General features: G+C 38.4%; 1 protein-coding gene across 2 annotated transcripts in view; it reads left to right on the forward strand.

Moving 5' to 3' along the window:
- The window catches only part of cltcl1 (clathrin, heavy chain-like 1), a 68,728-nt gene that overhangs the window by 27,367 nt on the left and 13,470 nt on the right, over window positions 1-27,891 (forward strand). For both annotated transcript variants that reach the window (XM_079636819.1, XM_079636820.1), the window contains exons 14-25: window positions 1,399-1,562; window positions 2,704-2,829; window positions 5,560-5,702; window positions 6,705-6,939; window positions 10,877-10,999; window positions 12,088-12,233; window positions 19,724-19,907; window positions 19,983-20,175; window positions 23,210-23,367; window positions 24,518-24,682; window positions 26,646-26,753; window positions 26,835-27,002. In XM_079636819.1, coding sequence (XP_079492945.1) covers window positions 1,399-1,562; window positions 2,704-2,829; window positions 5,560-5,702; window positions 6,705-6,939; window positions 10,877-10,999; window positions 12,088-12,233; window positions 19,724-19,907; window positions 19,983-20,175; window positions 23,210-23,367; window positions 24,518-24,682; window positions 26,646-26,753; window positions 26,835-27,002 — 1,913 coding nt within the window. The remainder of the gene's footprint in view (window positions 1-1,398; window positions 1,563-2,703; window positions 2,830-5,559; window positions 5,703-6,704; window positions 6,940-10,876; window positions 11,000-12,087; window positions 12,234-19,723; window positions 19,908-19,982; window positions 20,176-23,209; window positions 23,368-24,517; window positions 24,683-26,645; window positions 26,754-26,834; window positions 27,003-27,891) is intronic.

The following is a 27,891-nucleotide window of genomic DNA, read 5'->3' on the forward strand; positions in this document are numbered from 1 at the left end:
TCCGCCATCTTGAAAAACTGTAATAGCAGAGAGGGACAAAAAGCACTAGCCTACCTCCACTAGCCACTAGCCTACCTTCGTTCACAGCCAGCATCACGTGACTGAAACCAGCAGAAACCTATTGGTACATAATGGCTACCGTAGTTGCAACACGCATTTAAAAAAGCGAGGAGCTAGAGAGCACTATTCGTTTGAATGCAAAATACTATTTCACCGCTAGATGGGAGACATTCCTACACAGTGTGCCTTTAACTTAACAGTTTACTTCAGTTTACTTCAGTTATCTAAAGTAACATTAAATTAAAACAGAGACACACCCAGATTTAGGTTGGTCAAGCAGCACTTTTGCTGCCCTAAATGGAAATATACTTCTTGTCTTTGCAAAACACGTACACTTGGATTAGCGCCAAATATTAGTCGTCTCTAATCTGATGCAAAACTTGCGGTAACATACGAATCCGTTTAATCTACTCGGGAAAACAATTTCAGAGTCAGTCGGAATAAATCAAATGTAACAATTTATTATGTCAGGTAAATGTACCATGCCAATTTCATAATCAGTTCAAAGATAATAAATACAAAACATCGAATGCCCTGTAATAAAGAGAGAAGATGCGAACCTGACGAAGTGTTTTGCATACACTCAGCATCACGGGCTAATTTGAGTTACAAATCGCCCTGAGCCTCTTGTTGCATTTCATTATATACCCCGACAGAGACAGAAACCTCTTTCACATGGAAATATTTGCTAACAATGGGAATTTGCATTCAGAGTTTACACCTTTTGGGAGCAGAATGCCATTTGCCTGGAGGACACACCCCTCCTCGATGTGCAAGATATCTCTAAACTCTCAAGAACTTGATTACCTTTTGGTTTTCTTCTGTGGGAATGAGACATTTGGACCAGTCGCACTGAGACATTTCAAATGATACCAAACATGTATAATACTGTATGATTATTATTCACACTAAACCATATCATTTTAACCGTATTTCTAGGCTCACACTCTTCTTATCCTAATTTTACAAAAAACACACAAGCTGACTGACTATGATCCCGGCCGGGTGTTCTCCGAGTCCGATCGACTCGGGTATTACACACAATGTTAAACAGACCCGGGACCCGAAGTAATAGATTGGGACCCGGCTGGCCATTTAAAATACAGACCCGAACCCGTACGGGTCCTCGGGTGCTCCGTGTAGACCTGAATCCTTTATCAAACTGTTGTCAGACGCTGTGAGAAAAGAGCTGATGCCGCAGTGGATATTATGAGAAAAAGTGTTTTTTGACCTTGGATGCATGTAAACATTGTAGGAGACGTCAAAACAACATTAGGAATAGCATAATAGGGGCACTTTAAAGGTTGTTTTGCTGAAATATTCTTTTGTCTCTTTCAGGCCTGTTTTATTTTCTGGGATCTATCGTGAACTTCAGTCAAGACCCAGATGTGCATTTCAAATACATTCAGGCGGCGTGTAAGACGGGCCAGATCAAAGAGGTGGAGCGCATCTGCCGCGAGAGCAACTGCTACGACGCCGAGCGCGTCAAGAACTTCCTCAAGGTACAGGAGAGAGAAGCTCATCACGGCATGACGAGCTCAAACTCGTTCAGCGCGTCGGTCTTCATATCTGAGACTTTTACTGACAATTATATTACACAATATTAACAAAAGCATTCATTCAGATGATCAAAATAATGACAGAAGACATTTCACAGGGATGGTAATAAAAATAATAATAACATTATAAATAAAAACAAAGAAAGATAAACTTACATTTAAATTTTTTCATTCAAATAATTAACTATTTATTTTAAATCATTGCTTTATTAATAACAACAAAACAAACATTCAACATTACCTTACATTTACCTTTTTTTAAATAAATATTAACAATTTATTTTTATTAATTAATTGAATTAATAATAAATAAATAAAAATGTTTTAGCTTACATTTACATTATTAAATTTAATTAACAATTTATTTTTATTAATTTAATTAATAATAAAATAAACATTCAACATTACCTTACATTTACAATTTTTAAAGTAAATATTAACATTGTATTTGAATTAATTGAGTTAATAACAATGAAATAAACATTCATCATTAGCTTATTTTTTTAAAATGTATTTAATTAACAACAGTATATTTTAATTAATTGAATAAAATTGAATTAATAACAATAAAATAAAACATTCATCATTAGCTTGGAATTACATTTTTTTTCAATTAACAATTTATTTAAAATTGATTGAAATTTTGGAATAATAAAAAATAAAATAAACATTCAACATTAGCTTACGTTTACAAATTTTTATTCAATTAACAATTTATTTAAAATTGATTTAAATTATTGGAATAATAACAATACAATAAACATTTAGCTTACATTTACATTTTCTGATTGAATTATTAACAGTTTAAATTCATTAAATTAATAACAATAGCAAATCATTCAACATTTGCTTACATTTACAATATAATTAATTAATAACACTAGCTATGTTTCCCCTTTATGCATTGCTCTTCTATTATAAGCATTGTCTCACACTCACACTGCTGTGACTGAATCCATGCATTATAATTCTGCTTGACAGTGGAAATGCAGTCAAGCACGGGAAGGCATGGAGATGCGTCAGATATTGGTTTGTAATTGTTAATGAGGTGTTGACGTGTGTGTTTCTGTGTGTCGTTGCACAGGAGGCCAAGCTCACCGACCAGCTTCCTCTCATCATCGTGTGCGACCGCTTCGACTTCGTCCACGATCTGGTTCTGTACCTGTATCGCAACAGCCTGCAGAAGTACATCGAGATCTACGTGCAGAAGGTGCAGCCAAAGTCCTGAACGCAACACACACACACACACACACACACACACACACACACACACACACACACACACACACACACACACACACACACACACACACACACACACACACACACACGTCAATGATCATGTGTCTGAGATATCCACATGTGGGCTGCACGATTAATCGCAATCTCCATGTAATCGAACTTAAACCGGTTTGGCTTATCGCGATTTTGAAATCGCAAATATTTAATAACACGCTTCCACTCCAAACTCACTTCATAAGGACAGCTGAGCTCCTGCTTCTGCGAGATGATGCGCTTCTCACACAGAATAAGGCAGTCGTGTGTTTATTAGTCATGTTCAATCAAAGCGTTTCAATCTTCTGTTTTTTTCCCATATTCAGCGATAGGGGTTTCCTGATGTGTGTTATCGTACTTCTGCGGCGGGGCATATGTGGCGTGTGTGTGTGAGACGCCCTCTGGTGTTCAGAGGGATATGTGGTGTGTGTGTGTGTGTGTGTGTGTGTGTGTGAGACGCCCTCTGGTGTTCAGATGGATATGTGGCGTGTGTGTGTGTGTGTGTGTGAGAGATGCCCTCTTGTGTTCAGATGGATATGTGTGTGTGTGTGTGTGTGAGATGCCCTCTGGTGTTCAGATGGATATGTGGCATGTGTGTGTGTGTGTGTGTGTGAGATGCCCTCTGGTGTTCAGATGGATATGTGGCATGTGTGTGTGTGTGTGTGTGTGTGTGAGATGCCCTCTGGTGTTCAGATGGATATGTGGCATGTGTGTGTGTGTGTGTGTGTGTGTGAGATGCCCTCTGGTGTTCAGATGGATATGTGGCATGTGTGTGTGTGTGTGTGTGTGTGTGTGTGTGTGTGAGATGCCCTCTGGTGTTTAGATGGATATGTGGCATGTGTGTGTGTGTGTGTGTGTGTGTGTGTGTGTGTGTGTGTGTGTGTGTGTGAGATGCCCTCTGGTGTTCAGATGGATATGTGGCGTGTGAGTGTGTGTGAGATGCCCTCTGGTGTTCAGATGGATATGTGACGTGTGTGTGTGAGACGCCCTCTGGTGTTCAGATGGATATGTGGCGTGTGTGTGTGTGTGTGTGTGTGAGATGCCCTCTGGTGTTCAGATGGATATGTGGCATGTGTGTGTGTGTGTGTGTGTGTGTGTGAGATGCCCTCTGGTGTTCAGATGGATATGTGGCGTGTGTGTGTGTGTGTGTGTGTGTGTGTGTGTGTGTGTGTGAGATGCCCTCTGGTGTTCAGATGGATATGTGGTGTGTGCGTGTGTGTGTGTGTGTGTGTGTGTGTGTGTGTGTGTGTGAGTCGCCCTCTGGTGTTCAGATGGATATGTGGTGTGTGTGTGTGTGTGTGTCGCCCTCTGGTGTTCAGATGGATATGTGGTGTGTGTGTGTGTGTGTGAGATGCCCTCTGGTGTTCAGATGGATATGTGGTGTGTGTGTGTGTGTGTCGCCCTCTGGTGTTCAGATGGATATGTGGTGTGTGTGTGTGTGTGAGTCGCCCTCTGGTGTTCAGATGGATATGTGGTGTGTGTGTGTGTGTGTGTCGCCCTCTGGTGTTCAGATGGATATGTGGTGTGTGTGTGTGTGTGTGTCGCCCTCTGGTGTTCAGATGGATATGTGGTGTGTGTGTGTGTGTGTGTCGCCCTCTGGTGTTCAGATGGATATGTGGTGTGTGTGTGTGTGTGAGTCGCCCTCTGGTGTTCAGATGGATATGTGGTGTGTGTGTGTGTGTGTGTCGCCCTCTGGTGTTCAGATGGATATGTGGTGTGTGTGTGTGTGTGAGTCGCCCTCTGGTGTTCAGATGGATATGTGGTGTGTGTGTGTGTGAGTCGCCCTCTGGTGTTCAGATGGATATGTGGTGTGTGTGTGTGTGAGTCGCCCTCTGGTGTTCAGATGGATCTGTGGTGTGTGTGTGTGTGAGTCGCCCTCTGGTGTTCAGATGGATCTGTGGTGTGTGTGTGTGTGTGTGTCGCCCTCTGGTGTTCAGATGGATATGTGGTGTGTGTGTGTGTGAGTCGCCCTCTGGTGTTCAGATGGATATGTGGTGTGTGTGTGTGTGAGTCGCCCTCTGGTGTTCAGATGGATCTGTGGTGTGTGTGTGTGTGAGTCGCCCTCTGGTGTTCAGATGGATATGTGGTGTGTGTGTGTGTGTGTGTCGCCCTCTGGTGTTCAGATGGATATGTGGTGTGTGTGTGTGTGTGAGTCGCCCTCTGGTGTTCAGATGGATATGTGGTGTGTGTGTGTGTGTGTGTCGCCCTCTGGTGTTCAGATGGATATGTGGTGTGTGTGTGTGTGTGTGTCGCCCTCTGGTGTTCAGATGGATATGTGGTGTGTGTGTGTGTGTGAGTCGCCCTCTGGTGTTCAGATGGATATGTGGTGTGTGTGTGTGTGAGTCGCCCTCTGGTGTTCAGATGGATATGTGGTGTGTGTGTGTGTGAGTCGCCCTCTGGTGTTCAGATGGATCTGTGGTGTGTGTGTGTGTGAGTCGCCCTCTGGTGTTCAGATGGATCTGTGGTGTGTGTGTGTGAGTCGCCCTCTGGTGTTCAGATGGATATGTGGTGTGTGTGTGTGTGTGTGAGACTCTGGTGTTCAGATGGAGCAGTATTTACTACCGATCAGCCGCTGCACTGACAAGCTGCGCATTAAATAATGTCAGACTTTGGCAAATGGTGTGTGCGGTGTCAGTGCGATTAACTGTGCGGAGCTCGTGTGCAGGTGAACCCCAGCCGGCTGCCGGTGGTGGTCGGGGGTCTGCTGGACGTCGACTGCTCCGAGGACACCATCAAGGGTCTGATCCTGGCCGTGCGAGGAGACTTCAGCACCGACCAGCTGGTGGAGGAAGTGGAGAAAAGAAACCGGTACAACCTGTCAATCCTTCCTCTCTTCAAGATTAAAACATGCGTTTTCACATGAAAAATACATTTTTGTAGCAGTTTATGTAAAAAGTCATTAGATGCATTGCATATTATGATATTTAAGAATATTTATAATATATTAAATATAATATAACATAACATCATATATGTATTTAACATATAATTATCAGTTAAATAGTATTTAAATTTAGTATTTAGATAATTTGAAAATATATTACCAATAAAATTTACTATATTGTAACTATTCAATGTGTCATAAATATTTGATCACAACTCACAAATGAAAAACATCCCTTCATTATTTTTTGATAGATATATTTACAGTATTTCTTGCATTAAATACTCTGAATCTACTATTTAAGATCCAAATCTACCATAAATAAAATGTATATATTAATATAAAATGAATCTGCTGTATCTAAAATAAAAATGTATTAATATCAAATTAATCTGCTATTTCTAAAACATAACAAAATATATTTTAATATACAATTAATCCACTATATCTAAAACGAATTATTTTAATATAAAATTAATCCACTATATCTAAAATAAAAATATATTAATATAAAATGAATTTAGGCTACTATATGTAAAATGAAATAAAAATATATTAATATTAAATTAATCTGCTATTTCTAAAACATAAAATTTTATATATTAATATAAAGTGAATCTACTCTATGTAAAATAAAAAATGTAAATATGAATATAAAATGAATACACTGACTATATCTAAAAATTTTTTTTAAAATATTAATATAAAATGAATGTAATATATCTAAAATAAAAAAGTTATTTATTAATATAAAATGTATTGACTTTATCTAAAATAAAAAATTATATATGAAATCATGCATTTAAGAGTTAACAATGACTCTTATTTCAGATATCAAAATCATCACAATCATCAGAATGAAAAAAAAAACGTGTATATTTAATAAAAAATATATTGATCCGTGTCTCTGTGCTCGTTGTCTCCAGCCTGAAGCTGCTCTTGTCCTGGCTGGAATCTCGAGTTCAGGACGGCTGTGAAGAGCCCGCTACCCACAATGCCTTGATGAAGATCTACATCGACAGTAACAACAGTCCTGAGCGCTTCCTCCGGGAGAACCTGCACTACGACAGCGCCAGCGTGGGCCGGTACTGCGAGAAGAGAGACCCGCACCTGGCGTTTGTGTGCTACGAGAGAGGACAGTGTGACCTGGAGCTCATACAGGTTCACATCCATCCAGCAGCAAACTTCTAATGTCCTTTATAATCAGTGTTGGGGAAAGTTACTTTCTAAAGTAATGCATTACAATATTGCATTACTCCCTTAAAAAGTAACTAATTGACCTATGGCTAAGCCACGCCTCCAAACGCGATGAGCCAATCACAGTGCGCATAGCTAACCCAATACACTCGGACATTCTCTGCTTCCACGTCCATTTTAAATGCATTGCAGTTAGTCAGTTTTCATTCGTTTTTATGTTTTTTCTTGTCATTGTAAGTGTAAAATGGTCAAACGGTGTGCATGGGGGACATGTGACTCCGACACACGTATCCCGAGAGACTGGGCGACGACCCTTTCCCAAGCCACATCTCAGCCGAGATCAGCGTCTGCTCTGGATTAAGTTATGAGACCACGACACCAACTAAACGTGGATCAATTAAACAAGGATGTCTACGTCTGTTCTAAGGAAAGTAGGGTTGCCACCTTCAGTGTGGCAAAATAAGGGACACCCATTCACCCCCCCCCCCCCCGCCCCCCTATAGAGCTTTTCGACTTTTTCCAATTTCAAACATCTTTTTTTATATATCATCTGTAGTCTGCCACTTTGCCACTGTTTATGTGTGTTTTGCGTTGTTTCTGATTTTGAGGATTTGAGGAGGTAAAAAATGTTTGAGGAAAAATGCTCAACTTAGACAAAGTCATTTTTATTGTTATAATTGTGATTTCATAATATGTAGATATGAATCCAACTAAAAACTAGTGAAAATATGTATTTTAGTCAAATAGCAAATGGTGTAGCTCTGCAGCCATCGACTAAAGTGATAATTTCTTTACTTTTAAAACGGCATTTTCCAAAAGATGGGCAAAAATCTTACCCTAAACCATGTCAAATTATCCATATCCATGAACGTTAGAAATCTGGGTCTTTTATAAAGTGAATTTTACTTTTTTTTTTTTTACTGTTTTTGTATAAAAAATATTTATTTATTTATTTATATAGCCTAAATTAAAAAATATAAAATAAATCCTCCTAAAACTATAAATCCTAAAAAAAACCCTATTATGTTGTTTCAAAATGACATTTTGTTGAAACAACACAAGTGTGACTTTTTTCCCCCCACACTAACATAAAAAACAGACATTATTCAAATTGATTTAAATTTTTTGTAGATCTAGAAAGTGTTGTCAACCGTGCAAAGTCTCACATCATTTAGACAAAGATCATTTATTTATTTATTTCGGCAAACGTCATTTGGGGTCAAAGACCCGAACAGCGCACGAGGGGTTAAAAAACGTGCAGGTTTACAGCGCATGTTCACGAGACTCAGTCGCTATAGAAACAAAGACGCTAAAATGCAATCACGCAATGAGCTTCTCTACTACGAAATTGATTTCTTTATATTTGCTATTAGTATTATCCATACTGCAAAATCCTTATGTTTTTATTCAACTATATGTGGGCCTAATGTAAAATACGGGACAAATCGCGTCCCTTATTGATTTGATACGGGACGCATCATCTTACTTGTAAATACGGGACGATTCCGTATTTTAAGGGACGGGTGGCAACCCTAAAGGAAAGTCAACAACGTATTTGAGCGTTATCTTTAACATCTCTAACGTAACGTTAGGCTAACATTAGAAAGCGGTAACGTTAGCTTCTAGCTGCGTTGATCATGTCACTTAGCTTCATTAGCGTATCTGTAAATAACCCAGATAACAAATGTTAGCAATGTTGTGCTGAATGATTCATGTAAATACTGTAGCACTAGCGGAGAGGTCGGCTAACGCTACTCTCGGTAAAGATGGTCAAAAGGCTTGTCCTGGAAACACAACTTAGACCTGTACATATTTAATTTGATCATCAACCATTAATTACAGATTGATGCACAACATTTTAGACAACTGTCTACCAAAACAACTGGGCAACTTTTTTTTTTTTTTTTTTGCGGTTTATCACGTTTACACTGACCTGTAAATTTTTGCCTGGAGCTGAAGCTTTTCATCGACCTTCTCAACAATAAAATTATTAATATAACCCTCCAATGCATAGTTACGGCCCTTTTGGTGACTTCGAGATGATATATAATCTTTCTGTCTCCATAAATCATCAATTGCCTCCTGTGAAATGTGTCCTACTGTGACCGCGGCCATAGCGCCTGTAGCCGAGTGTGGACTGTGTGTCCGAGTGAGTGGAGGGGGCGTGGCTTAGCCGTAGGGCAATTGCGTTACTTAGTTATTTTTTAAAGGTACACTGTGTTGTATTTTGTATTCAAACAAATAGTGCTCTCTAGCGCCTCGCTTTTTCCATAGACAGTATATAAACTGGACACAGCGACCCCATAGGTTTCAACAGAGAAAAGTGAAGTCAATTAGAAGCATCACTTCCTGATCGCCAGGCGAACTGCGCAGGCTCAAACTGAGCTTGACGTGAGCCTGTCTGACAGCTGTCAGTCTTCTAGTCGCTGTGCCGAGAGAATCTGAATCATTCCCTTCCGAATCTCTCAGAGACGGAGAGCGTGAGCATTAGCTGTCCATGAGCTAGCAGCGGGAGCAACTTTATCACTCTCTGTCACTCTCCTTGACTTTATCGGACTTTATGCCTCCACGTCCCCCCGATTGCCCGTGAGCTTCTCCGCTATACGGTAATTTCTCGACTGTGCGACAGAGAGTCGAGTGGTTATGACGCAATCGTTAGCCTATTTTTACAAAAACGGCTTCTACGGGGCCATAACGTAAGACACAAGGTAATGGAGCTTTTTATACATTGTCGTGTTTCTTTAGAAATAAATAATGGACAAATGGAGTCTCTAAACGCCTCAGATGTAAAGTTATTCGCTGTCAAAGTGACGCCAAAATGAATGGGAGTCAATGCAATGCTAACAGCAGGAGATGGCTTGCTAGCCAATGGTGGTTGTAACAAATGCGTGTTGCAACTACGGTAGCCATTATGTACCAAGAAGCGATGACAACATATCTTCCAATAGCAGTTCATCGAGTTTTCTTTCGGGTGATGAGGTTCGTTATTTCAAACAAACTGCAGCTTGACACGCAACGAACAAACGAATGTTGCAGTGAATCACAGACTGTAAAAGCATCTCCTGTGGCTCGGCATATATGATCCTGCGTTATGAAGTACCGTGCAGTGCAGCCGGGACAGTGAAGCGCCTCTCGCTGATCTCCTTGACCTGGTTTCAGTCACGTGACGCTGGCTCTGAACGAAAACGCGTTGTGGATACGCGTTGATGTAGGCTTTTTGTCCCTCTCTGCTATTATAGTTTTTCAAAATGGCGGAACGACAAAAAAAAAAAAGACAAAAAAACGTGAACATTTTTTATATGGTGCAAAATTTCATTTATTTCAGTAATTCAACTTAAAAGGTGAAACTAATATATTCTACAGACTCATTACATGCAAAGTGAGATATTTCAAGCCTTTATTTGTTATAATTTTGATGATTATGAAAACCCCAAATATTTTTTTTTGAATATTGTGAAAAGGTTTTCATAAGCTGTAAGCCATAATCATCAAAATTATAACAAATAAAGGCTTGAAATATCTCACTTTGCATGTAATGAGTCTGTAGAATATATTAGTTTCACCTTTTAAGTTGAATTACTGAAATAAATGAACTTTTGCATGATATTCAAATTTTTCCAGTTTCACCTGTAAATAAAGATAATCAATTCTCCGCTTACGAGGATAAGTCAGATCATTGGCAGAGGTAATTTTACACCAATGAGGACATATTTATGAATAAAGAAGACATTGATTTTAGCTAATAAAACTACAGTGTACCTTTAAGAAAAGTAATGCATTACTTTACTAGTTACTTAAACATAATCTGATTACGTAACTCGAGTTACTTGTAATGTGTTTCCGCCAACGAAGAATACAGTGCAGTCGCATGCATAACTCATAATGCATAACTCTCTTGTAGGTGTGCAATGAAAACTCCTTGTTTAAAAGCGAGTCTCGGTACCTGGTGCGCCGGAGAGATCCGGATCTGTGGGCGGAGGTTTTGCAGGAGACGAACCCGTACAGACGGCCACTGATCGATCAGGCAAGAGTCCCGACATCTGCAAACATCACATCTATGAACAACAATACGGGAATAAACTGCAAAATATAATGCGATATATTACATAATACATTTCCATATATGTGACCCTGGATCTCAAACCCAGTCTGGAGCCGCACGGGTATATCTGTGGCAATAGCCAACAATACATTGTATGGGTCAAAATTATAAATTTTTCTTTTATGCCAAAAATCATTAGGATATTAAGATCATGTTCCATGAAGATATTTAGTAAATGTCCTACCGTAAATATATAAAACATGTATTTTTGTGAGTGAATGCAGCACAATCGTGAACATAAATGCACAACTTTAAAGGAGATTTTCTCAATGTTTACATTTTTTTGCTCCTCAGATTCCAGATTTTCAAATATTGTCCTATCCTAACAAACCACACATCAATGGAAAGCTTATTTATTCAGCTTTCATATGATGTATAAATCTCAATTTCAAAATTGTGACCTATGTGACTGGTTTTGTGGTCCAGGGTCACATATATGGCAAAAAACTGCAAAATATAATATTACATAATACATTTCCATATATGGGAAACTAGTGCTTTTATACTGTACTATATGCATTGACCATGTATGGCTATATATTGATACATATAAAGTATTTACAAATGAAGACAAAAATAGCATTACATGTAATATTCACAAAGTTATTCACATATCATAAAATACATGATTTTCCATGACATTTAAAAGAGAGTTTGATGTACTGTGTGAAAAATTATAACATTTACGACTCAAAATATCCTCCCTACTCATGAAAAACTACATTTGGACTGTTTTAAGTGGAAGAAAATTTGACTAACATTATAAGTATTTATTCACAATAAAGTATCCTTTATTGTTTACCGTACATATATTGCACATACGTGTTCTGATATAAATGTGAATGTGTGTTGACATATTATACAGTATATATTTACAACAGATTTCTAGTTCCCAGCATGCTTTGCATTACAAAATGAGGGAGAGTAATTACTGACAGAATTAAAATTTTTGGGTGAACTATCCCTTTAAAAGAGCAAAGGTGTGTGTATGATGAGGATTGTGTGCACAGGTGGTTCAGACCGCTCTACCGGAGACGCAGGATCCCGAGGAAGTGTCTGTGACGGTGAAGGCGTTCATGACGGCAGATCTGCCCAACGAGCTCATCGAACTGCTGGAGAAAATAGTTCTGGAGAACTCCATATTTAGTGAACACAGGTCAGTCGTGTTATGCTGGACACTAGCTGACACTTTTATGCTATGGTCAGAATTAAATATATAATGAATAAAATACATAGTAAAAATCTAAAGAATTGTGTAATTTAAATATTTGTGTTTTGACAAACACTGATAAATTCCTGACTGACTGAATATTTTTGTTTATATAATATATATGTGTATGTAGAGACAGTGTGTATACACCCACTGTCACACACACACACATGTACAGTATAATATACCGTTTTTTAAAAATATAATAATATATACACACATATTTTATATAAACACAAACTTTTATGTTAGATGTGATTAATTGTGATTAATCGATTTGACAGCACTAATTATATTACCGTATATTATATGACATATGTTATGTTAAGTTATTAGATGATTAATAGCTTTTTTGTGTTTTTAATTTGTAAGTAGCTTTGAATAAAAACATCTGCTAAAAGAATAAATGTAATACATTATATTGTTATATATTATAACGTTTATAATACATTAAATTAGATTAATTGTTTTTTTGTTTTCCTCATTTGTAAGTGCTGTGAACAAAAGCATCTGTTAAATTAATAAATGTAAATTATTATATTACATTATTGTTATACAGGTGAAACTCAAAAAAATGTAATATGGTGCAAAAGTTCATTTATTTCAGTAATTCAACTTAAAAGGTGTGTTGTGGAAATTTATCAATATTCAAAAACCTGGATGAAGGAGACAAAGTCGATTCTCAAAAGATTAAACAAAGTATTTTATTTCATGCATGAAATAAGACGTTCCCACACAGACAGCGTCTGATATGAGAAGGTCTATGGCATTCTCACGCAGAGAGCATCTGACATGAGAAGGCGAAGGCTAGTCCCTTTCGCCAAGGTTATATACCCTAACACACCCTGCGTAAAAAAATCCTTTGTTACCTTAAATGGAGATGTCTTAGCTCATTAGCTCATGTCCAACCCAAATTCTAACTGGTCTGAGCAACGTCATGTCTGCAAAAGATTCCTGTTGTTTGCTGCTGCTCTTGTTCACACATCTTGTCTATCTTTAGTTCGATCAAAGCTGCACACACACACATAGTCTTCACATTTGGAGTACAAAGGTCACTTGCTACTTAGTTCTTCTTAGAACATATTGTTCCTGCAAGCCTTGTTCTAACTCATACATTTATAAAAACTTAGTTTTATATCTTTAATAATGTGCCTTTGATTATATTCTTTTAAATGCTTATGAGTAAAAATGAATCTTCATCGTTAATAAAAGTTGTACCCATACAAAAGCAAAAGAAACACATCTAAATGTAAAATTTCCATAACAATCCCCCATATGTTCATTCAAAGAACATACACACAATTTTACATTTACTCTTCCATAATCATAGTAATTCACAACAGGTAAATTTTTCCATGGTTACTTAATTTCCTAGTCAAACTCATGTTCGCTCTTGTTCTCATAATCCTCATCATCATCAGCCACTGACACATTAACTTCACCTCTGGTGCTCTACTTATCACTGTTGTGTATTCCCCTGGACTCATTCTCACCATTGTGGCAGTCACTGCCTTAGCAGTGATTCTAGAAATACAATTCATTAAACATGGAATCATCAAAAGAAAAATCAAAATGAAACATCCGATTGGCATAATGGTACTTATTAACAATTTCGTCCACCCCTGCAGGCCCAAGAACCAATTATCTAGTAAAGATGACATTTCATCTGGAGTAGCTACGGCCATTTTCATGTGTTCTATTATGTCTGATACTTTTTGATAGACGTCAGTCAAATTAAAACAACAAGAGGTTCCTAACATTTTGCATATTTTCCAATAATATGTTATACATTTGTTATTATTCATGATTATCGTGGTTTTACAGTGTGCTGTACCAACCATTATTGCCCCTTGTTGGGTCCCTAATTTACATAAACATACGTCGCCTAATTGTGGTTTCACTGCCCATACATTGTCAAAGTCTCTAGTGCTGTGTTCTGATGGGTTCTGACTTTTGACTTTCTTTGGAGATATTGATTTGATTTCTACAGAATTTTCACATTCAGTAATTTCTACATAGCACATGGAATTAACCCTATTAATTCTCCTAAATTTTCAGTGATTTCTTCTAATTCCAAAAACTCTGGCATCACTCTAATATTCTAATTTAATCACCCTGAAGTGAGACATACCCCGCCTTGGTCAATAGACCCTCTCTGATAGCATCCTGATTACCTCCGTACACATATTGCCCTTGACCTGGATCCTTACAAAAATACATGGTCTTACCCCATTTTCCCTTTGTCATTTTCACCTCTATATGCTATCATCTCGTGCTAGGCTTACAGCCACACTAATTAAGAGGATAAGATTTAGTGACCTATTGCCACACATTACAACCTTGTCAGGCGAGAAAATGTTCTTGTTTGGACGATATCAGTCCCGTTTCTCGATGTATTTTTGGTCTCAGGGCAGGTCTAGTTGATATGATCAGACAGGTTATTTCAATGCCCACGCCGTTAAAGTTCCACAAAGTCCTTGATACAGTCCTGACCACTCCTGAAATTGCACAATCGTCTCTTACTATTGATTCGTCTGCTCTCCAGTGACGGTGGTTTTCAAATTGGTAACCTACGGGATGACACGTCTCTGGTTAGTCTGATCTCTGTTTGGCACTCGTTAGCTTTGAGTGGGATTCTTCTTCCGTTGCAGCTACCGCATGAGCTGATGCTTCTCGACTTTCACCGCATTTTGAGTTGTCAGCAAAACCTGGAATGGTCCCTGTCACCTTTTCGCCTTCCAATGCTTTCGTCTCAGATCCTTTATCAACACGAACTCTCCTCGCCGGAAGCTGTGCAGGGCCGTCTCAGCTGGCTCTGGAACTGCTGCCTGGACCTGTTTTGAGATATTACAGAACACCTTATCCAGCTCAACACAACATTGCAACATGTCATGCTCACAAATAGTGGTGTCAGGCAATGTTCGAGGATTTCGTGCCTCCCAGTCCATCTTTCTCATTCTCATGTAAGTTAGTTCCTCCTGATTCCGGATGTACCCAGGAATGCTTCAACCTAAAATTGCACTGTTTACAAAATGTGAACCATTGCCACTTAATAATTTTTCAGGATTTGAAATTCCCATGGTGGGATAATTTCTTGTAGGAATAGTTTTGCCATTCCTTTTTTAATCTGCCTTTGTTGTTGGCATGGCTTCTACCCATTCTGAAAACATGTCGACTGCCACTATGCAGTATCTCTTTTTGTCAGATTTTGATAATTCAATATAATCGAGCATTACATTTGAGAATGGTCTCTGCGGCCTGGGATGCCCCCCTGTCTCATTGCCTGACCCCTCCCCAACCTTGTTAATACCACAAATCAAACATCTGCTGCAAAAATCTGCTGCCACTGTGGAAAAAAAACTTTGGTAAATCAGTTATTTTGCATAATAGTAAACATCCTCCCTTTTGAGACATGGTCCAATCCATGCATCAAACTTGCATATACCTGAAAGAAAATGAGAAGGTAAACATGGTTTATTATTATTAGCTGGGGCCCCATTGTCCATTTTCATATTCACGGCCTGCCTTGTAAATCTCTCTTTATCATAGGCAGAAGCGTGTTGTTTCATCGCTTCTGTCACCTAGTTCCTCATTCAGCTGTATTGCTATGGTTATCTGAACAGGAAGTCGAGCTGCAGCCTTCGCTGCTAAACTCTGACACCCTGTTTTCCTTAGAAACGTCATCACTACCCGAAGTATGAGCCTGGCACTTACAAACTGCCACTTCCTTTTTAGTGGATACTGCATTTTATTTTGCCTATTTTCAGATTTAGGCTTTTTTTTGAATCGGCTCACAATCTGCAATCAGACATCATTTTTTATCAGTAGCCCATAAACATTTTGGAAACTCTCTCCAACCCGTCTGTTATGACAGGGAGTTGTGTTAAACTCAGTCTGTTTAGTTTCACTTCCTCTTCCAACACTGTGACTGCTCTCAAACTTCTCAGTGTCCCATGACATGGCTGTTTTTGGTACCTTCATTTTGGCAGATCATTCTTTTTTTTTGATCTATTATGACCCAGTCGGTCAGTTCATGGCACCTGGCCATGAAGGGACCCGCGTCACGCCATTCAGCCTTCACTGGTTTGGCCAGCGATATGAGGCTTGTGCATTTTCCATGTCATAAAACACTGTCTGTTTGTCAGTCAATTTCACATTCAAAACACCATTGGTCAGTCCAATACACATAGTCAGTCGTCACAATTTCTATGTCAACATTAAATCATTGCTGCGCATATTCATCATCATGATCAGTGCTTACATGAGAAGTGCAATGTAAATCTGAGTCTCTCATAGATTCAGAAGATGGCAACACTCTGTCATGAGCCGCTTTGTGGTCAGACATGTGTCAGAAATTTGCCATTCATATACAAACAGAGAAAAATCCTCTGTGCTTTCAGTTTCATGCGTCATTCTCATGTCAGCTGATAAGCCCTGATCACCACAGTAAACAAAAAACACCCTACTTACAAAGTAAATCCCTTCCCATTAAATTCACTGGGCATAACTTAGTAATTAAAAAACAATGCACATTATTATTTTATTTTTCCCCTTCAATTGAACACTCAAGGGTTTTCGAATATGGTTCTATGGCCACATGACCAGTTGCACCTCTGCAAGAAGTCGTCTTACCAGAGAGTGGAATTGGTTTTTCAAACTCTGTGGCTTTAATTACAAAATTGGAAGCTCCCGTGTCAAAGCAGAAATAGCAAAGATGCGTCATTAACATTCATTTCTATCAAGGGTAAAGAAATATGAGTCTTATAGAAAACCCTAGCAAGCAAGTCTTCATTGCATAGAGCAGAAATCAGAAAATAAAGGTAAATTATACTCATCAGCTGGAGAGACAGGAACCCCGTCGCTCACCCCCTCCTCCTCCTTTCAATCCGCCTGATCCCCGCCTTCGCCGTGTGGGCATTCATAACGCCAATGTCCTTTTCGTCCACAATTAAAACATTTGTCATAGGGCTCTTTGCGTTGTTGTTGAAATGGTTGACAGTTTCGTCCTTTTCCCCGACCACGTCCTCTCCTCTTCCTCTGCCCTTGCCTCTCTGGTTCGTTTGGTGATGGTTGGAGTTGTTGTTGCCCATATACACACCTTGCATTGTCACCAGGGCCAACATGAGGTCTTTGTCTTGCTTGGCTGCGTTGATTTTCCGCTGCACTTTCATGATGTCTTGCGTGTTGTCTCATTTCTACTGTGGAGGCCAGTTGCCATCCGACACAGCTCTTTTGAATTGCTTTTGAAATGTCACTGTCCAATACATCCAAGAACAAAGTCTTTACTTTCATTTTCTGGAGGGTTGCAGAGCAGTGGTGGTTGTTTGTGTGGTGCGTTAGGAACTGCGTGACCCCGTCCTTCTGCCTCGGCTGGAATCTGGTTAGGATTGCGAGGAGTTGGAAGATGAGCCGGATGCGTCCTGTCCTCCTCTCTTATTCTCACAAAACAAAAACAAAACAAAACAAAAATCGCCATAATAGGGAGAAGAAGAAACAATGTCAGAGCAGTCATTTTTCAAAGATACGTCATTTTTAAGATTGCATAATGCGTTTCTCTGTGTCTTGTCTTTCCTCTTGACAACGTGAGTAGACCAATTTTGCTTTTGTTTTTGTCAAATGTGACATACTTAAACCCCCATTGAACCCATAATTTTCTTTTAAATACGGCACCTATTCATGATACCAAATTCCTATAGCTTTGTCCATTAATTTGTATGAACCCTTCGAGAAATCAACATGTTCTTCATCTTTCCTTTTTGAATTTTCATTACCCATTTTTACTTTTACAATTTTGTTTGTTCAATTTCCCTATATTAATTAATTTTGTTTTGTTAATTTATATTTGCGTATTTTTATTTATTCTTTTATTACTTTATATTTACCTATCAATTTTCCTCGCGCAGTCACCCACGCTCTCCTCTACGTATTAAATTTTCCCTGGCGCAGCCACCCCACGCCTTGCCTTCATCCGTCGATGCAGGTCTTTCAAAATTGCCTAAATTCGTCAATGTAGGTCTTTCCCAGACAACATATGTCTGGTGTTTTGGGAATTTACTAGGCTTATCCCAAAACGTGACTCTTTTAGGCGAAACTTTAATACGCTTTGTGGTCTTATCCCGGACCTGTTTGGGAACTTGCTATCAGGTCTATCCCAAACGTGACTCTTTAGGAAAAAATATTCAATACGCAAATATCAATCAACAAAATTTGTCTTATTTGTTACATAAGAAATTTCCTCTCACCGTCTTGTGAGTCTCACTGTCTGTGAGTTCTTTAATCTTGGAATTGCGTCCACCTAGGTCGTCGTGAGGAGTTGAACAATTCTCTTTCCTTAACATTGAGGATTTTGAGCCGTAGAGTATTCTCTCGGGATGATCAGTCAATTGTTCCCCTCACAACGATCATCGGTATTGCAATCGCATCCTCGTCGCCATTTGTTGTGGAAATTTATCAATATTCAAAAACCTGGATGAAGGAGACAAAGTCGATTCTCAAAAGATTAAACAAAGTATTTTATTTCATGCATGAAATAAGACGTTCCCACACAGACAGCGTCTGATATGAGAAGGTCTATGGCATTCTCACGCAGAGAGCATCTGACATGAGAAGGCGAAGGCTAGTCCCTTTCGCCAAGGTTATATACCCTAACACACCCTGCGTAAAAAAATCCTTTGTTACCTTAAATGGAGATGTCTTAGCTCATTAGCTCATGTCCAATCCAAATTCTAACTGGTCTGAGCAACGTCATGTCTGCAAAAGATTCCTGTTGTTTGCTGCTGCTCTTGTTCACACATCTTGTCTATCTTTAGTTCGATCAAAGCTGCACACACACACATAGTCTTCACATTTGGAGTACAAAGGTCACTTGCTACTTAGTTCTTCTTAGAACATATTGTTCCTGCAAGCCTTGTTCTAACTCATACATTTATAAAAACTTAGTTTTATATCTTTAATAATGTGCCTTTGATTATATTCTTTTAAATGCTTATGAGTAAAAATGAATCTTCATCGTTAATAAAAGTTGTACCCATACAAAAGCAAAAGAAACACATCTAAATGTAAAATTTCCATAACAGGTGAAACTAATATATTATATAGACTCATTACATGCAAAGTGAGATATTTCAAGCCTTTGTTTGTTATAATTTTGATGATTATGTCACCTTTTAAGTTGAATTACTGAAATAAATAAACTTTTGCACCATATTCAGTTTTGCATATATTATCATAATGAAAGGAATCTATTTTTATTTTATTTTATTTATTTAAAAAATATATTTTTATTTTTATTTTTTTAATAAGATTAATGACATCCCTCATTTGTAAGAAGCTTTGGATAAAAGATAGATATTCTAATATATATTATATTATATTATAATGTCGATTATGTAAAATATACTTTGAATGTTGACTGTAAACGTGTCTGTATGCGTCAGAAACCTGCAGAACCTGCTGATACTGACGGCCATTAAAGCGGACCGCACGCGGGTCATGGAGTACATCAACCGGCTGGACAACTACGACGCTCCAGACATCGCTAACATCGCCATCAGCAACGAGCTGTACGAAGAGGCGTTCTCCATCTTTAAGAAGTTTGACGTCAACACCTCAGCGATACAGGTACGCAGATACACGCTCACGCGATCCTCGGCACGCCGCCGCCTGGATTGACGTTGAGCTTGTTGTGTCGCGCAGGTTCTGATCGAGCACATCGGGAATCTGGACCGGGCGTATGAGTTTGCGGAGCGGTGTGGTGAGGGTTCGGTGTGGAGTCAGCTCGCTCAGGCTCAGCTTCAGAGAGATCTGGTTAAAGAAGCCATCGACTCGTACATCAAAGCTGGAGACCCAGCGGCGTACATGGAGGTGGTGGATGCCGCCAGTAAGAACGGTGAGATGACCTGTCCTAAAACCACCTTAACGGATTAGTTCACTTTCAGATAAAACTGTCCTGATCATTTACTCACTCCCATGCAGGGGTTGGAGCGGGGGGGACTATAATAGAATTGGCCATGGACCCATTTAACATTGGAGTCAATGGGCATGTCCGAAAATGTCATTAAAACAGCCAATAATGTTCGTTTACAAAACTGTTAAACTCACCGAGTGGTTAGTGGTGTTCGTTGATGATTATAAACAATATATCGTCGCAATATATGATTCCAATCCGTTTATTTAGCTATTGTGGAACTATTTTTTCAGACACTTCACAACCGTGCAACTTCCGCTCAATATTTGAATCTGAAGCGTTAGCACACTCCCGACCACTTGATGGCGATAACCGGTGTTTATGTCTCGCGGGACACTCACGGTCACAGTCGAGTTCAACTTCATATTACAAGTAACAATTAATGAAGGTTTTGTTTGTTTATTTCGCTTACTCTCCCGGAGCACAGTTGCTCTGCTCGCTAGCCTTATGAGAAACGGAAGCGAGCAAAAAGATTACATTGACCAAATGTAAACAGCCTCCTTTCCGTTTCCGGTAGCGCATTTATATTAACGAGCACTCAGTCCTTCAACAGAATTCAATGGGATTTTACAAAATGACGAATAAAACACGACAGAAACTGTATTTCGCAACACTTTTTGTTTCTGGAACATCAACGAACACCACTAACCACTCGGTGAGTTTAACAGTTTTGTAAACGAACATTATTGGCTGTTTTAATGACATTTTCGGACATGCCCATTGACTCCAATGTTAAATGGGTCCATGGCCAATTCTTTTATAGTGAAAAACTCGAGAGAGGAACCATTGTCAAAAAAATTTTGTCCACCACTCTTGTTCATCCAAAACAAACTACAATATAGACTCAAGGTGTTAAATACCGGAATTATCCTTTAAGCCCCGAATGTTTTGTCAAAAGCAGTTAATATGTTAAAAGAAGTTAATATGGACATAACAAAGTTTTTTTATGGAACACTAACAGTAAACCTCACCGGCCGGAGAGAGGTTCAGAAGCAGCGTCGGACCAACCGTATGCTGCGTTCACACCAAACGCGAATAGAGCGTCTGGCGCCATCGCGCGACTCTGTTGCTCTGACTGTACGTTCACACCGCCGGCGGCGAGAGCGGCAAAATTCGCTCTCGCCGCCCTGCCATTGACGCCGTGAGATTCGGGGACTCTCTTGCGCTCTGACGTAGATTTTAGAATGCGTGATTTTTTGAGGAGACCTTTTGCTACGTTTGTATCTCCCGTCCAGCCTACAACGACAAAAACGAAGACCTAAAACGGAGAAGTTTAGAAACGCTGCCGACCCCGTTTTGCATTTTGAATCTCCGGAGAGCTTTTTAGTGAAGACGGGTCAAAACGGAGGACTTTAGGCTGTGTTTACACGGAAACGATCTGAAGAGAAAACGCAAAAGTGGCGTTGCGTTATCACTTTTTATTCTGCGTTTAGACGAGCGTTATCGGGGGGAAATCTGCGTGCATATGGTGACGCAAAAGTGTGTGAAATTGGATGTAGTGTGCACTCCAGGCGGCTAGGTGGCGATGTGGAGCACTGAAAGTGAAAGAGACACTGACACAGTTTTTCATGTTTAATACGGTAAAGCCACTGCTTTAACCCTCGGTGCTCTTCGCGTGTCGCTCAAAAATGACAGATTTTTTATTTTATTTTTGTCAATGAAATGAATGCTATATTAGTTTGATAATGCTTTGTTGTTTTCCTGTACTGACGCATGCCTGTGACGTAAACGCGTACGCGACGCCTTCACTGTCTAGCAGACTTTTGCGTTTTTACCGTTTTTACCCTTTAGACGGGAACGCGACGGTGGAGCGTTTTTAAGATTTCCACTCTGGAGGGGGGTTTCACTTTTTTGCGTTTTTAAGCCCCAAAAACGCCGTCGCCGTGTAAACAAAAGGCACATCCGATAAAATATTTTTACGTTTTCACCCGCGAGAGTTCTCGTGTAAACAGGGCCTTAGAAACGATGACGCAGAGGCTCACGCTCGGCTCTATGATTGGGTGTCATCAGTCATGGCGTATCCTTCCCTGATTCGTCAGCCACCCATCACATGACCCGTCCCCGGGAAGAAAACATTTTAGAATGCTATAACTGCCTACATGCGCCTGTTTACACCGGCACAGGCATGCCCAGTGTTGGTGAGCGGTCACGTGATCCGCGTTTTCAGTCGTTTTAATGTGGACGAAGATCAATTCTAATACGCAGCTAAAACGCTGGTGTGGACGGAGATCGTATTCGTTTTAATTCTCCGATTCTAAACTAAAACGTTGAGATGGTCTTTTCTCCTCTATTGTGTCATATATCGAGGGAAAAGCTTTTGGAACAAAAACAAATGTGGGCGGGGCTTGATTGTGTCTGTGTGGAATTGATTGGATGGTTGTGGTTTGCTATTGGCTGATCTCATGTGAGTGACAGGTTGCCCCGCCCACATCATCAGAGAAGAGAAGAGAAGCTGCAAGAGGAACTTATTCTGATTCAAGGAACATCAATTTAAAACAATAATGATGCGCACAGATAAATCATTTATAATAAAAACTGCAATAATCCATAAATAATATGAATTGTCCATTTTGATTTCATGGTGACTTTAATGGCTTTGATTGCTGAAAAGCTTCGGCACATCAATCTGATATTTGTTTATTTGTGGCTGTATAGTGCGGTCTCATTATTATACTGATGCTGATTTATTAAATGTGCAATTTTCTACACGTTTTGTTGCATTTTATGTTTTCCTTTCAGTCCACTTATTATGTTATTAATTTTCTTCAGCTAAAAACAGTCCAAATATAGTTTTTCATGAGTAGGGAGGATATTTTGAGTCGTAAATGTTATAATTTTTCACATAGTACATCAAACTCTCTTTTAAATGTCATGGAAAATCATGTATTTTATGATAAACCCTCATTATTTGACACAACATTATATCCTGAGCATAATATAATGTCTGTTTTAATAGGTAACTGGGAGGATCTGGTGAAGTTTCTTCAAATGGCGAGAAGTAAAGCCCGGGAGTCTTACGTGGAGACGGAGCTCATCTTTGCGCTGGCTAAAACAAACCGTCTCACTGAACTGGAGGACTTCATCAACGGCCCAAACAACGCTCACATACAGCAGGTGCGCAGCTTTACACATGCTATCTGGTCATGCACCTAAATAAATGTTCTTGAAGACGAAAAATCGGTTTTGCAAAAAAATAAAATTTTTGTGTGGAATAACTAACCTATAAGAATATTTCAACATCATACTGTTTCTTGTTCCATTAAACAATGTTAAATGTAATACTATTTTATATATATATATATATATATATTAATTATTTTTTAAATTAAATAAATATATTGTTAATTTATCTGTAGTAATATTAAATAAATGTACATTCATTTTTATATAATAATCATATATATATATATAATTATATATTATAAATATTTTGTATATATAAATACACACACATGCATGTATATATTTAAGAAAAATGTGTTAATTATATATAAAATATTTATATATAATATATATAATATAAATTATATGTAAATCTATATACAGTATATACATGCAAATATTTCTTAAATATATACAAGCATGTGTGTGTATTTATATATACAAAATAATTATACACAGTACACACACATTTATTATGTAAACACAAACTTTTATTTTGGATGCGATTAATCGTTTCACAGCCCTAATATATATATATATATAACATTATTATTAAATATACTGTATTAAATACATCCTGTTGTTATACATATTAACAGTATTGTATTTCTTGTTTAGCATGTCTTTACACTCTGTTTAAAGTAATAAAATCTGTTTAACATTAATATGTAAAATTAATATTACAGTAATATTACGGTATGCATATCTTCACACAAATTAATATATCATATATTATTAAATCGAAAGCATGAGGAAATAATAATATAATGTATTGTGTGTGTACATAAATATATGTATATATATTATATCATTTATATGTAATAATGAATATCTGTAAAATTATTATTTAAATAATTTAATCATATTTGGCCTATTTTCCCTTTGAACACTTTGACTTAATTTTTGGTGCATCCCTAATGCAAACCGTAATAAATGGTCTTTTAAGACTTTAAATTATTACCTATCTATTGTCCATCTATTAATCTATAATATATTTGAAGTCAACATTACTGTGCACATATGCTTACGACAGCAGAGCGTGTGTTTTGAGACCTGTCATCACATGGGTGTGTTATTTCCAGTAACGTGTGTGTCTCTGCAGGTCGGCGAGAGGTGTTATGAAGACCGCATGTTTGAAGCCGCACGTCTGCTCTTTAATAACGTGTCTAATTTCGCCCGTCTGGCGTCTACGCTCGTTCACCTGGGAGAGTTTCAGGCGGCCGTCGACAGCGCACGCAAGGCCAGCTGCACTCGCACCTGGAAAGAGGTGAGATTATCACACATTTTTATTTGAAAGTGAACTAATCCATGAAACTGACGTTGAGATGGTCTTTTCTACTCTATTGTGTCGTATATCTGAGGGAAAAGCTTCTGGAACGAGAACAAATGTGGGCGGGGCTTGGTTTTGTCTCTGTGGAATTGATTGGATGGTTGTGGTTTGCGATTGGCTGATCTAATGTGAGTGACAGGTTGCCCCGCCCACATCATCAGAGAAGAGTAGAGATGCTGCAAGAGGAACTTATTCTGATTCAAAATCACCAGGAACATCAATTTAACACAATAATGATGTGCACCAGTGATGCGCGGGTCAATGTATAAACAACCCGCACCCGACCGACGTTTTCAACTAACCCGCCCGCAACTCGGACCGCAAAAAAATTTAATAAAAATTGAACCCTACCCGCTTCCTGACCCGCATTTTTTAAAAGTAGCTAATAAATGCTCATAGTAGCGTCATTGGGCCATAGACGGAGGAACTAGGGGTGCGGGCGCAGCATTTTTCTGAACGCTGTATGATATCGCCTAGTGTTATGTAATAAAGGCTTGATTTATTCATTTATTTCGTTTCATTTTCTTAACAATTAAGATGCTGCGTGTGTTTATCCAGTCTAACCGAAGTGTGCGTCTCTCCCCCGACTTTCCTAACAAAAATCCCCCCCCTCAGCAAATACATAAAACTGACATTACTGAGCTATATGCGTTTAAAAGTAGCCTATTAAAATGGCACAATGGCATTGCTCAGTTCAACGTGTTGGGAAATCGGACATTTTGTCCCGCGTCAGCTTTTATTCAAAAGTTAATAACTCTCAACAATCAAAAGGTAAATAAGGATTTCCCGCTGTCATCTCTGCTGCAGACTGAGCTCGTGCGTCATCCTCACCAGTTATTCAGACAATAAAGTGTAGGCCTATGTATTTCATAGATAATTGTGTCTAGTACTATATAAATTACAAAGGTTTAATTGGCATCTTTATTTCAAACGACCCGACCGACCGCGACCCGAATATCATTAAAAATATTTTTGGATGACTCGTAACCGCGGGTAACCGCTCATTTTGGATCAACCCGCGCATCACTGATGTGCACAGATAACTCATTTATAATAAAAACTGCAATATTCCATAAAAAATATGAATTGTTAATTTTGAACATCCTGTCATTATTCAATTCAATTCACATTTATTTGTATAGCACTTTTCACAATACACATCGTTTCAAAGCAGCTTTACAGAAAGTGCATGTTACAATTTAGAGTGATGTGTTATCATAGGAAACTGTCTAAGTTATATATTTCAGAAATGTACATATACAAATCACAGTTAGCTAACATTTTATTAACTTAAAGGTAGGGTAGGTCAGAATTGTCTAAAAAAACTTTTATTCAAATTTGTTTAAACTGTCTTTATATACCAATACATAATTAAAATGCAAGTACTCTGAAATAGAGAGTATAAAAAACTGAGTGACTCTAGTGTATTTAATCTTCAATAAACACAGCTCATTAACTCCATTCACTCCCACCTAAAAACGGGTGCGCGACTGCGCGCACATGGGCAGAGCCAGTAATAGCGGCGGTAGTCATGGCGACGGAGAGTGACAGTCGCGCAAGCCAATCACTTGTTTCGTCCCGGTAGGAATTAATGAGCTGTGTTTTTTGAAGATTAAATACACTATAGTCACTCAATTTTTATACTCTCTTTTTCAAAGTACTTACATTTTAATTATGTATTGGTATATAAAGACAGTTTAAGCCAATTTGAAAAAAAGTTCTTTAGACCATTCTTACCTACACAACCTTTAAACAATGTAATAATTTAAGGCAGAAACAATGCGCTCATTGAAGTAATGAATATTTGTTTAGAAAAATGTTAATTTGCATGTTGATTCATTATTCATGATTCTGTCCTCATTGAAATCAAATGTAAAGTTTAATTTTGGTGTGTGTTTAGGTGTGTTTTGCGTGTGTGGATGGAGAGGAGTTCCGGTTAGCGCAGATCTCCGGCCTTCACATCGTCACTCACGCTGATGAACTGGAGGAGCTCATCAACTACTATCAGGTGAACGACCTTCATCATCATCATCATCCTCATCATCATCACCAGTGCAGGTGATCTGACGCTTCTCTCTGTGTTTCTCAGGACCGAGGGTATTTCGAGGAGCTGATCGTGCTGCTGGAGGCGGCGCTAGGGTTGGAGCGCGCGCACATGGGCATGTTCACTGAGCTGGCCATCCTCTACTCCAAATACAAACCCCAGAGGATGAGGGAACATCTGGAGCTCTTCTGGTCTCGAGTCAACATCCCCAAGGTGACGCGCTTCTCAAAGTGTGTGCTGAAGAAACCGTCCTGTAGTTGAGCAAAATCATGGCTTCCATCCCCAGGAAATGCATGAACTCGTAGGCGGATTAAGCATATGGGCAAAACCACGCAAATATTTTTCTCTTATAAAACAAGTCATTCATAACCTCACCAGTTTGGCTTTGTTGTTCAGTGTACTTTTTTTTATGCTGATTTTTTATTTAAATTTTTTTTATATAAATAGGGGGGTCAGTGCTTGCATATATTTTATGTATATGATGATTGATATTTAAGAATTTACGTGGATATGTATAGGTATAAAGCTATCTATGCTATGTAGCATATATCTGGGATATATTTATGCATAATTCATTCTCCTCCCTTTTGTTAATATCTTTTTACTTCAATTGTTCATCCTGTAAATACATTTTTTTTTTAAAGTGTTAAAAAAAAAAAGGCCTAGGCCTATACAGGTGCTGGTCATAAAATTGAAATATCATCAATTAATTTCAGTAATTGAACTTAAAAGGTGAAACTAATATATTATATAGACTCATTACATGCAAAGTGAGATATTTCAATCCTTTATTTGTTATAGTTTTGATGATTATGGCTTACAGATTATGAAAACCCCAAGTTCAAAATTAGAATATTGTGAAAAGGTTTTCATAAGCTGTAAACCATAATCATCAAAATTATAACAAATAAAGGCTTGAAATATCTCAGTTTGCAAGTAATGAGTCTGTATAATATATTAGTTTCACCTTTTAAGTTGAATTACTGAAATAAATTAACTTTTGCAGTTTCACCCGTATATATATATAAGAATATGAGTTGTGTTGTAAAGTCATGCCGTGTGTACTGTAGGTCAGTTGTGTTTATGATTTGCTGTCTTGTGA

Source organism: Phoxinus phoxinus (assembly GCF_949152265.1).
Source record: "Phoxinus phoxinus genome assembly, chromosome: 15".
NCBI classification, from domain to species: Eukaryota; Metazoa; Chordata; class Actinopteri; order Cypriniformes; family Leuciscidae; genus Phoxinus; species Phoxinus phoxinus.